This window comes from Fusarium oxysporum, chromosome VII (genome assembly GCF_013085055.1).
Source record: "Fusarium oxysporum Fo47 chromosome VII, complete sequence".
Lineage (NCBI taxonomy): Eukaryota > Fungi > Ascomycota > Sordariomycetes > Hypocreales > Nectriaceae > Fusarium > Fusarium oxysporum.
Window position 1 is genome coordinate 410924 of NC_072846.1, and position 12592 is coordinate 423515.

General features: G+C 55.1%; 2 protein-coding genes across 2 annotated transcripts; one reads left to right on the top strand and one right to left on the bottom strand.

Annotated features, from left to right (window-relative positions):
• Positions 1-936: 936 nt before the first annotated feature.
• On the top strand, positions 937-2391 carry FOBCDRAFT_140393 (uncharacterized protein; the record flags this gene model as incomplete). The annotated part of the gene is made up of 3 exons (XM_054705360.1): positions 937-1202; positions 1249-1515; positions 1563-2391. The coding sequence occupies 3 exons, from the start codon at positions 937-939 to the stop codon at positions 2389-2391; spliced, it is 1362 nt and encodes a 453-aa protein (XP_054561335.1).
• A 1206-nt stretch (positions 2392-3597) lies between these two features.
• FOBCDRAFT_241534 (uncharacterized protein) lies at positions 3598-5158 on the bottom strand (the record flags this gene model as incomplete). Its single annotated transcript, XM_054705361.1, has 2 exons — positions 3598-4621; positions 4689-5158. 2 exons carry the CDS (start codon positions 5156-5158, stop codon positions 3598-3600), a joined length of 1494 nt encoding a protein of 497 aa, XP_054561336.1.
• Positions 5159-12592: the final 7434 nt, after the last annotated feature.

Sequence of the window (12592 nt, forward strand, 5' to 3'; positions counted from 1 at the left end):
CCCTTTTGCCTTCCTCTTCAGGTCAGTCGCCCATATTGCTGGGGCGCCCGTGGGGAAGAGACAAGGTGTTAACCAGGTCGATTCTCGCAGGTACCTCCATAAACTCCACAGGAACCCACTTGGAGATCTGCGACAAGATGCACGTAAGTCAAGCCTCGGGGTATAAAAAAAAAACGAGATTTGCAACCATACAAGAGCTAAGGTGACAGAAATATCTAGATGGGATCTCGGCAAATACTCCCGACTGACTGTCTGGCTTATTTACGGCACCCTTTTCTGAGTCGCGATTATTTTGATACCCCGTAGTCAAGGTACCGGGCTTGTAAACCGGCCGTCGCGCCGGCTACTGAATGGCTCTCCTTATTGTCCCTCTTTGGGGTCCGTCCTCTCGAGCCATTTGCAGATTCGCCTCCCCATACTTGCCCATCCTCCCCTGTGTGCACACACATCACCTTCCCACGATCGTCGGCCCGTTTGTAATCCTCCTCTGTCAAAGCATGCCATAATGATCTGCGCTTCTCCTGTTAACAGACCAAAATTCCCCGCCTCCTCTCTACGGGATTGCCGTTAGGATATTACACTTTAGTATAGCCTTAACTTCCCTTGGTCTAGTGTTTGGACTATCAACTTATCAAACTCCACTCCGAGGCAGTAGACACTACCATGACACATTATTCCCGTGCTCCTTCTATATATTCGTTCGCCAGCCAAAGGGACAGGGCACTTAAACTCACCGGGCATCCTACACATTCAGGTTTCACCTCACAACTACAGTGGAAAACCAAAAAACTGTGGGAAAAAATGATCCCTCCCCAGTGAATTGACTTACATGGGCTTTCACTAGGTCTCGACAACCGATCCTACAGCACCTAGGACTCTATTACCGCTACCCCAGCTACCTTCCCACCTAGCCCCTCAAATCATAACACCCTCGCCATGTCGGCGTCGGAGACTCTTTCGGATTCGCAACTTCGTGCTCTCAGCATTGTCGAGCGAACATGCTCCGTGTTCTCGTTACTCGGCTCTGTCTTCATCATCACTACCTTCGTATCATCCAAGGCGTTCCATAAACCAATTAATCGTCTAGTGTTCTACGCTTCCTTTGGTAATATGTTGACCAATGTCGGGACTTTAATGTCAAGGCACTATATCGGTTCGCCAGAATCGGTAGGCTGTCAATTTCAAGCCTTCCTGATCCAGATGTAGGTACACACCAGGTTCGATCTAGGAGACTCTAACAAGGACCAGGTTCATGCCTGCTGACGCCTTTTGGAGTCTCTCCATGGCTATTAATGTGTATCTGACATTTTACTTCAAGTTTGATGCTCAAAGGCTCCGTAAAATGGAGATTCCTTATTTAATCGGCTGTTATGGTGTTCCATTCGTCCCCGCCGTTGTCTATATCTTTATTAAGAATAAGGAAGGGCAGAGAATGTATGGTAATGCTATGCTATGGTGCTGGGTTAGTTCTGAGTGGGATATCTGGCGTATTATTACATTCTATGGTCCTGTCTGGTAAGTAAGCCTCCCCTCTGGAAATCGGACAACGCTGAGCATCACAGGCTTGTTATCGCTGTCACTTTCTTCATCTATATCCGCGCTGGAAATACGATTTACCAAAAACGGAGAGAACTCGACGACTTTAGCTCGACGGATCGGGACCTTACCTACGGAGGAGACAATATAGGCACAATTAAGACCACCGAGGTGTCGGTAACAACCGAGGCCATGACTCCGAATGCGATTCACCTGCAACCCATGAGCCGCCAACCACCAGACCCTAGTGATCCGAACTCGAACGGGATCTATTCGGTTCACATTTCAGCTCATGGCAACTCTGGAGACATTGCCGGTGAAGGGGTTCCTATTGAGCGGCAACAGACTCGAGTTAGCGTGGCGGTCCCTCAGCAACGTTCTGGTGGTAACCCGGCTCGACGACGGAACCGAGAGCTAAACAACGCATCTTGGCAATATACCAAGTGTGCTCTCTTATTTTTCACCGCCATCCTTATTACATGGGTTCCATCAAGCGCCAACCGTGTCTATTCCGTCCTAAACACCAAGAGCACGTCTGTCCCGCTCGAGTTTATGAGTGCTTTTGTACTCCCTCTGCAGGGCTTTTGGAATGCGCTCATCTATATGGTCACTTCGTGGAGTGCGTGCAAGAATCTATTCACTGACCTGCGACAGGGCCGACGTCCCCATTTAACAGAACTTATGGACGGCATGGCGCCCGATATTGGCGGCAATAACCATCCTCGAAGACATAACCTTCCCCAATTCCGGGCAAATACGACCTCGAATAAGTTTGAGACAGAAAGTATGACGGAATTAGCTAATGAGAGCCGGCCAACCTCAGATGATGGACGGCAAGACCATCTTCACGTATGATAACCTTTACAAGTGTGCTTGGGAGCGATTATCCCAATGCCCCATTTTATTTGTAACTTAATATTTAATAAGGACATGAATTTGACGAACAAGGCGTGCTCTTGATAGTGAGAAAGAAAGGTTAAGAAGGGGCAGACGATATAGCATTCCCACCTACGAAGAGATGAAGATACAGGATGCCCCCAGTTTCGTGTCATAAAAATGCTTAAAATTCTTGGCAAAGCTTCTGAGGTTTATCTAATAGATATAATACGAGTTAAGCAACGCATCTAAGTATAGAGAAAGAGGAGGGACTATATATCTATAGCTGCTTTATAAGTTCAGGCATATTGTATAAAGAAACCTTCAGTACATACACTCACTTATTACTCTTGTAATATCTATTTAAGCGGTCTTTGCTTACATTAATACTTAAAATAGTTTTTATATTTACAGAGCAACTTTATAAACTCTGTGAAGTCATGCGATAATCTTTTATTAACCTTTAGCCTGGGGTTGGCGCGTGCCCTTCCTAAGGTAAACTGCAAGCGCCTCTTCCCTCACCACTACTCTGCCATAGCCACCAGCGGGCCCTGTCAGTTCAGTAGGGCACACTCTGTGGCCTCCTATTCGTCAGGTGCCCCTACTCAAGAATTATCAGCAGAAACGCATTGCGTTTCCTGTTTTTGACCAATCATCGTCTAGTATTTTTGCCCCATATTTCCCCGATGGAAACGCACTGCGTTTCTTGTACTGTATAGACAGGAGAGGCAAACCGGTCGCGGTTTGCGCAAAGGAGCCTTGAGGAACGAAGCTTGATGTTGTAGAATCTGCCTGGTTAATCCCGCTCGCTAAGGTGCAATGACGCCTTCCCCAGCGGAGAGGGGAGGATCATAGGAGAGGCTAAAATGGCAATGCACTGGGCTCCCGTTGGTTCAAACCAGGTGGGCAGTCAGATCAAAGGGGAGACTCTTTTTCAAAGGGAGAATTTTTATAGGGCCTTAACCACTATAACTGGCCCCCCACAAGAAGACGTTTGCGGTCGCCAAGGACGGGTAAAAGCGGGGATTTAAGGTTAAGAGCGAGTGGGTTGGGCTACGCATTATTATCGACGTAGGCACCAGAGCTTAATTGTACGACTTGAATGTGGAATATACAAAAGGGAGACGATTTCCTACTCATTTGCACTCTTTGTGATGGTAATAGATTTCCCAAATAGCCTTTCTGTCAAACTTTGGATACTTCTTCCAAATATTTGTTCTTTGGAGGATGGCGGTTCCGGCTCGGGCGGTTGGAGGATTCCGACACAGCAGCCGTGATCGTGTCAAGGACGGGTGTAGGTGCAGGTAGATGAGTTGCTGGCACCAGGGGCCTCATGAAGGACGCAGTGGGGGTCTGATTCCCGGCACAGCTTGGTTCGGGCTCGTCAACAGTTTCCTGTGAGCTCGAGCTGCCGGCCGAAAGATGTGTTCCCGAGGAAGGGATAGTGATCGGGGACATCGGCGGCTGGCGCGGTCTCTTTGCCGGCGGTGTGTAATCGACGCGTGAAGCTGGTCGCTTCGGCGTCGGCGAGGTGGAGAGGTAGTGGTACTCTGTAGAAGGTGTTGAGATGACAGATGACATCGATTCGCCCGGGGTCGAAGCTGGAGTCGGCGTTGAAGCGGGAAGAGGAGTCGGCGGGGCAGCAGGTCTGCGCGCTGTGAATTTGGCCTTGATCTCCTCGAACGGCGTATGGTTAGAAGATGATGAACGGACCGCTGATGTCGCAGCACCCGGCGGCGGCGTTGGTGAGCCAGGCCCGGAAACTCCCTTGTCGAGAAAGGTCCAGGAGTCCGGAACGACGATGAAGACGTAGTCCTGCTCGAGGGTCGGCGGCTGCACCATGAGAAGATGGCCAAGCAGGCCGGCCACCTTGCCGGTACAGGTCAGCAAAACATTGCTCTGGAACTGAGTGTCTCGCCTCTCGGCCATCTTCTTGCAAAGCGAGGCCCACGGATTCGCCCGGATCGGGAAGATGACAAAGACTTGGAAGGGATGGAAGCCTCTAAACGGGGTCTTATCAGGATTACCGGGGGCAAGGAATGTGATCAGCTGAACGAAGCCGCAACACTTGAGCTGGACATTGTCCAGCGTGGGCACAGATTCCTTTCGGAGGAGGGCGTGGCCCGGACCGACGACAGGGCCGGTAAAACTGACAATTGGGGATGAAAGAGGAAACTGATCGGCCGCAGATAGACTCCGAGGCAATATCCTACGGGCAGAGAGGTCAGAGAAAATCGGAAGAGCGACGGAAAGCGGACGAGACGAATACAACATACGGTTGATAGCCTTGGTCGCGCACGATAAGAGCTGGGATGGTGTATGCAAGGAGACCGCTATCCACAGACTCCTCCAGACCATCTTGACGCTCGACCTCCCAGGTCAGCGCAAATGGGTGGACACGACCTGCCATGAAAAACCACTGGTCGAACCAGTCTTCAGGAACAATCTGTTGATTGTATATGGACAAGTTGAGGCTGAAGAAGATGGAGGGAGACGGATCGGCAGGATCGGTACGCAACGGTAAGTAATCCGGAGCCGTGAGCCATGGAGGGGCCGGGAGGATGACCCTCGCGATGGTCTCTGCATTCAGGCCCTTGACGCGATGCTGGTCTGACGAGGCAAATCTCGAAGGACAGCCGGGTTGAACGAAGAACGTGATGGACATATCGCCGCCGGCGCTCCTCTGACTTGCCAGCGGCTTGCGAGCATGCGGCGGTCCATCGGTCGAGGTAATGGACACAGACATTCTCACAGATACTGGCTGGTTGTTCACGAGTCTACCTTTCCAGGTATCGAGAGACGTGGGTTGGAATGTCGATAAGTGCAAAGAAAAGAAGACAGTCAGTGAAGGTCAAATTTCAGGGGAAAAGAAGACAAGAGAGGACAGAGACGACTGACGATGACGGCACAGCGGGCAGGAGTTGAAGCAAAGTTAAGTTGCGGTCAGTCGTCGAAGAGAGGGGGTAAAATGAGTGGAAAATTCATCTAGCAGGAGAGCTAGAGGGAAACCGAAATCTACACGGCGAGGACAAAAGAAAGTTCACCTGTTACAATTTCTGAGGGATCTGGATCATTGGAATAAAAACTCTTGGTTTTTCTATCTAGTGAGTGAAGAAGGGTCGGTTTCTTATATGTGAGATGAATTGGGCCTCCAGGGCGGTTGTGTTGAAGAACTTGCTTTTTGGGGGACGTATATGACACCAACCTCTGACTGGAAGTCCGGACTTCCGGATTGCCGGTCTGAGCAGCCTATCTGAACAGCTGGAAGACCTTCCTTCTGGTTTGATCAAATGTATGACCTTTTAGTCTGTTTGGATGTGGCATTACTTAGGCGAGCCAGGCGGTGGGCTTTTGTCTCTGACGGATAGTCGTTATTGGGCGCGGAACCACGGCTCAGACGCGTGGTGCAGGGTCGACGGCAGCGCGAAGTGTCTCAGGAGCTGTCCAGAAAAGCTTAACGATAGCGAATACGGGGATGAGTTCACGCATGAACGGTACGGGGTCAAGATTCCAGACTGAGAAGGAACGAGCATGAGGGAGGGAGCGGGGTCCGAAGGGTGAACACACAGGTCTCCATATAGGTGTGCGACAGCGTCCTGGGACCTGGGTTAGAAGTCGAGAGTTAAAGGCCAGCTGAGGAGTTTATAGCAAATCATACACGGCTTTCCCGCAAGACGCTGGAACATTAGCAAGGCGCTTTCGGGACCCGGCAATCGTAAAGACATCAGACACTTCCCGAACGCGCCGCAAGGAGTGGAATAAGAGGAGAAGAGCAAGGTATGACGGAACACAACACGGACACAGGAGGCAGGTCCTTCTCACCTACCTGGACCCATGGATCCGACGTCGACGACTCGACCCACAACGTAGATCAGGAGAATCGCCTTCAACCAAACGATATAGTTGAGAAGGATGAGAGACGACGGGGACCTGCACATGGGGTCTTGCCTTGGCCTTGCCTGGCCGCGGCTTATCAGGCTCCTCCTCATCGACCAGCCCTACCAAGGGAGCCGCAAGGCATAGGCAATAACGGTGAAGGAGGAATAGCAGGACTGATCAATGACCAAGAGGAGCCTTCACGCAGACATACACGGCCGGCAATCCCCGGTCTGGTCCGCCACACCAGGAACAGGCGAGGTCGTTCGGCGGTTAGAGCTAACGAAGGGCGCGCTCCGCTGCGGGACCTCCAGCCGAGGGAGTCTACAGGGTTCCCCGAGACAGGCGAGCAAGCTTACCCAAGCCCGCGGCCAACCCAACAAAGCCTGGAGAGTGAAGCCTCCTCTGAGACGCGCGAAGTCAGGGAAGAGGAAAAGCACCAGAAGCGGCGCCGTGGGAGGCCAGTCACTCGTACCCAGGCCGCCATCCCCGGTGCCGTCGCCCCGCGGGCCATACGACCTAGGGAGGCCACGCGCGGGCAAGAGCAAGCATCCGTGGAGCAACCGCTGCGCTCAGGATCTTGCCGCGAGGACTCCAACCTGGGAAGGGAGCATCCGCAGCACCGAGCGACTGATGTTCCCCCAGCACCGTTCGGGTCCAAACGAGGCAAACGCGTACGACCGCCTACGCGGGCTCGAGAGGCACAAGAACAGCAAACATTGAGGCAAATCATCCCGGCTGCACAGGAGGCTCCGGCAGTGGCGGTGGCAGTGACAGAGCCAGGCCTAGGACCAGATATTTCATCGACCTTGCGTGCGCCCCGGCGAAAGAGGAAGACGAATACAGCCGGCAGAGAGGGACCGCCCGCAAAACGGGCTCGCTCAGGCGCCCGTAAGGAAAGAACAGAGCAAGAGTGGGAAGAGGACGTTGCTAGCGTTTTGCGCTGCCTGGATGAAGAATTCGCCGAGAAAGAGCGGCTGTCCCTGGACAAAGAATGGTGTACGCCCGTCCCGCAGGAGAGGAAGCTGTCGACCGTGCAGGCATTCTATAGTGCTTTTCACGACACCGAAACTTTGCCTATATGGACATGCGCGGTGTGCTACCGGAAGTGCGGGAAAAGCGAGCTGGAAGATGTAAGCTGGGACCAGTGGGAGTCTAGTTCTGTGGAAAAGCGCGACGGCTCACCTCTTACCTGCCGCAAATGCTTCCCCATCGGAGGTCGTATTCTGGCCTGCCCGGAATGCGTGAGCTGCCTGATGAGAGATTGTCTGTCGGCTGCTGCCCGGCTGCACGTTGGCCTGGGATGTGAGCATATGTTCCCAGAGGAACTAAAAGGACTCATCCCGGTTGAAGAGAAGCTCATCAGCCTGAATTCATGCTACGGATTCATCACGAAGTACAACATTGTGGATGGGCAACGACAGGGCGCAGCATATCCAAAGCACGTCAAGGGACACATCACGGTATTTCCCAACAACGTTCAGGAGCTCGTCACTAGGGTCCTGCCTCACCCCCTCGTCCAGGTCATGGACGAGATACACGTTTCGTGGCACGGTGCGCAGAAACCGTATCCGAGCGATCTGTCGAGGCTTTTGTCCGTACGGCGTCGTGTGGTCGAGAGGGCGCTGGCCTGGCTGCGAATAAACAACCCTCACTATGGGGACATTGAAATCGATGTGGCCGAGTTGGACAGCTGGGGAGCTCCACCTCACGACGTGCCGCCACAGATCCTTGAGCACATCGAGCGTAACGAACCATCTGCCTGGGAAAAGGTACGCACAGCCCAGATAGTGCCGTCTGCAGAGCGCGGGATAGATGATGACGACGCTGTGGACATTGACGACATCATGGCCATGCTCAGGCATGAACAACAAGGAGGGGCTGACCGCCCCGAAGAAGCGAGCCGAGACGATGAAGCACTGTTTAACAACGGAGGCCCCGAGGGAATGGGAGAAGGCCGTCCGGGCGCTGGCCTTGAGAATCCTGAGGCTGTCGTCCACGAAGTCAGTTCATCCGGCATGTTTGCACTCGACGCCCAGCCGGATGTTACGGACGCGGACAGGCTACAGTTCGCCTGGGAAGCCGTGGGCGAGGATGCCGAAAATGAGGCAAGGTCGGGCTGCTGGGACGCCCCCCCCCCCCCCCCTCCACCCCCCCCCCCCTCCCCCCCCCCCCCCCCCCCCCCCCCCCCCCCCCCCCCCCCCCCCCACCCCACCCCCCCCCCCCCCCCCCCCCCCTTCCCCTCCCCCCCCCCCCCCCCCCCCCCCCCCCCCCCCTCCCCCTCCCTCCCCCCCCCCCCCCCCCCCCCCCCCCCCCCCCCCCCCCCCACCCCCCCCCCCCCCCCCCCCCCCCCCCTCCTGGCAGAGGCGGGAGGATGGGCGGGATCGGCATCTGTACGGCAAGGGCTCAGCCTGGAGCCATACATTTCAGTGTCTCGGGGCGATGACTTTGCCGACTCCAAGGATCCCTTATTCTTCGCCAAGACGTTTCCAACCCTGTTTCCATTTGGCACCGGCGGCCCTCGGCTAGTGGAAGAAAGCATCGCCATCGCTGGCGGCGAAGAGGATACGGGCATTGACGAAGGCGCAGGGGCGTCGGCGAGGAGCCTCGTGGCGTCGCGGAACATGAGTCTCGCGACATGGGCTGAGGCGGTACTGAGGCGGCACGGCGGGCGCTTCGCGACCCATCACATCTTCGCTTTTCTCATCTTCAACTTGGGCGTCAGGTCAAGGAACCGCCGAGTGAGCATGTTAAGTGTGTTGAGGAAGTACTTTCCTTCTGTAGAGCGCATCGTGCACTCCCTGAGCAGAGAGAGGCTGGGGCTGGCTCAGCAAGAGCTTGAGCTCTCCGGCCAGACCGCCGACGAGGGCATCAAGGAGCTGCTCAAAAGTCTTTCTCTGTACGGATTTAGACAACCGATGTCGAGGGAGCATCGTCTGAGCCTGCGACGCAAGATCAAGTCGCTTATCATCCGGTACGGCATCCCCGCCATCTGGTTTACGCTTAATCCAAACGACATTACCAATCCGGTCAAGCTGAGGCTGGCGGCGTACCGCAGCCGTGATCCCGAAGAAGCTGAATCATTCCTAAGGAGTTTAGATATGGCCTACAAGCGTGCGCGACTGGCGATCTCCGATCCGGTAAGCTCGGCCATCTTCTTCCACAGGGAGATCTCATTATTCTTCGAGCACTATGTCAAGGTGGGCGAGGAGTCAGTCTTTGGACGTATCAGCCAGTATTTTGGGGCCGTGGAGACTAATGAACGGGGTGCACTCCATGTCCACGGGTTATTGTGGCTTCAAGGAAATAGGAGACTAAATTCAGTGTTGACGGACGTATGTGGTGAGGAGGGAGCGTCCTATCGCAGCAGTATCATCGAGTACGTCGATAGCATCTTCTCTGAGGTACGTCTTCGCCATCATCACAGTAACGGCCAAGATCACGAAACGGAGACGATTTCGTTCCTAGGCTGACTATATCGCGGTATGAACAATACAGGATCTGGACCAGGAGGCGTTCTGCGCGGTTCGCGCTGAGAGATCGATAACGTCGGACATCTCGCCACTTCTTCAAAACAGTCCGCAGTTTGCTGCGTCCTTTGATGAAGAAGCCAACTTCTGCGCCGGCGCGACGCAGATTCACACTCACAGCCCGACATGCGTAAAGTACTCGTTAGGAAGGCGAGGAGGCAAGCAGGACCTCTGCCGCTTCAAGGCTCCGTGGAAGCTGGTCGAGAAGACGGCGTTCAACCCGGACGGCGTGTTGCAGATCCGACGGTCACACAGCATGGTAAACAGGTGGAACAAGGCAATTGCCGTCGGGCTCCGACACAACCACGACATCTCGTTCATCGCGACGCAGTGTAAGACCATGGCGCTGGTATATTATCTGACGAATTATGCGACCAAGGCCGAGGATCCAGTGTGGAAGCGCATGGCCGCCGCATCAGAGGCATTGGATACGTTGGACGGTCAGCAGAGGCAGGATCATGGGGCGGAGCAAGGGGATGCGGCTAACGGAGGCGAGGGCAGACAGAACAAAGCAAGACAGTTCCTGATGAAGGTGGCCAACCGTGTCTTTACGGAGCGGCCACTGTCGCAGGTCGAGGTCGTGGCGCATCTGCTGGGATATCAAACAGAGTTCTCCGGCAATGTTGCGTGGACGTTCGCGAATGTGTCTGTGCTCTATTGGCGCATTTTCCGACGATGGTCTTATCTTCGCCATGCGAGCGGCGAAGAGGTTGCGGACGGCGAGCCAATGAATGACGCCGTGCTCGTGGAGCAGACAGGCCAGAGAGTCTCCTACTTCGAGGCATACCCTCACCGTGGGGCGGTGCTTCACGGCCTGTGCCTTTATGACTATATGTCGCTCGTCATGCTGAAGCGCAGGGGGAATGGGAGGAACTCCGCAGCCGCCGCCACCACCACCGTTGCATGGGGCGAGATACCTTTCCAAGACGGTGCGCCGTTCTCAGATCAGTGGGTGCAGCGTCTACGCAGGCCAGGCAAGCATGCCGTCGTCTGTCTGGACGGATTCCTGAGCATGGACTTTTCCCAGGATGATGGCGACGGGCCGTGCCACAGGAGGTTCGTACGGCACACACCATCAAACCTCGATGCACCGCTTCCATATTATGTTTCTTGCCCTCGGCTGATTTTATTGTTCTAGGGCTGCCGTGCAGCACTTGGCACTGTTCGTGCCATGGGAGTGCTTCATATCCGAGTCATCTGGCGACATCAACGACATATGGATGAGGAAGAAGGGGAAGCTAAGCCGGAGGCTCTTGTTCGTGCTGGACAATGTCCAGCTGCTCCGGCGGTCTGCGGAAGACGCAAAGCGCCATGCTAGACAATGGGCTGCGTCCTCTGCGAATGATGAACTCGCAGCTGGGGAGACGGGGTTGGGGGATGATGGCGGGGGCGTCGGCGTGAGCGAAAGGGACGATGAAGCAAAAGCCGCCTACCGCTGCGACAACATCGGAGACGCCACGCGGCTGGCCGATATTATGAGGAGTGCAGGTGGAGCAGGTCAGATCAAGTCACAGCAGGTGAGCGCTTCCAGGGAGGCAGTGAAGATGATACAGGGAATGCAGGGTTTATCCGAGGGGAACGCGACTGTCAACAGTGTACTGAGCAGGTTTGGGGGCCACGATATCCAGCCGACGGCCGCAGACCCCGAGGGGAGCAGCCCTGATGCTGGCCCGACAGTAGGCATCTGCTTTGGATCGTCGACATCCTTCCTGGTGGCGGGGAGACAACTCGCAGAGCATTCCACCCTCAACAGAAAGCAATCGATCGCCTTTCTACTAGTCTGCCGCCAACTCGACCTGGTACACCGGAGCGAGGGCGCGAATAGTGAACCTATCCCTCAGCTATGCCAGTTCGTCGGCGGTGAAGGTGGGACCGGGAAATCACGGGTCATTGAGGCGCTCGTCGAGCTTTTCGCAAGCAAGGGGATCTCGAATCGCCTGCTAGTCACGGCAACCTCGGGAACCGCAGCAGCGCGCATCAACGGCATCACAATCCACTCAGCCTGCAACTTCTCCAAAGATGCATCACGTATGGCCGTGGGCAGGGACGCGGTTAGTGATGGTATCGGATCTTGCACGCCCGCCGATCGATATGTGGATGGCCCTTCGCGGACGGACTGGCGGGAAAGGGACCTCCTAATTATCGACGAGGTCAGCATGCTCGGGGCACGTACTCTCTGGATGGTGAACGAGCAGCTGTGTAGGCTCCGAGGGTCTTCAAAGGACTTTGGAGGGATCCCCATAGTGCTCTTCTGTGGCGACTTCCACCAATTCCGTCCCGTACAGGAGAGGTCTATCCTGCTACCCAGCACAGCCATCTCTTGGTTTGAACAGGATTCGTTCAAGGTAGAGCAGAGGCACCAGCACGACAAAGCTCACGCCCTGTGGAGGAGATTTACCACCGTTGTCATGCTGGATGAGCAGGTCCGCGCCGCCGGCGACCCTGAACTGCGAGGTCTGCTGACGCGGATCCGGCTGGGAATCCAAGACCAGTCGGATGTCGACCTCCTCAATGGCCGGTGCTATCAAGAAGGCAGGCGGATACCGTGGGAATCGGGCATCACCGTCGTCACGCCGCTCAATAGAAACCGCTGGAACCTCAACATGGAAGCCACTCTGGCCTTCCAGCGGCAGCACCAAGCAACACTGCGCATCTTCATATCCGACCATAAGTGGAAGGACGGTCAGCCGACGGAAGAGGAAGCACTCATGATCCTCAACCACGGCGACGACAGCGCCATCCCCGTGCCGGCCGTCTTCATGTTCGTCCCGGGC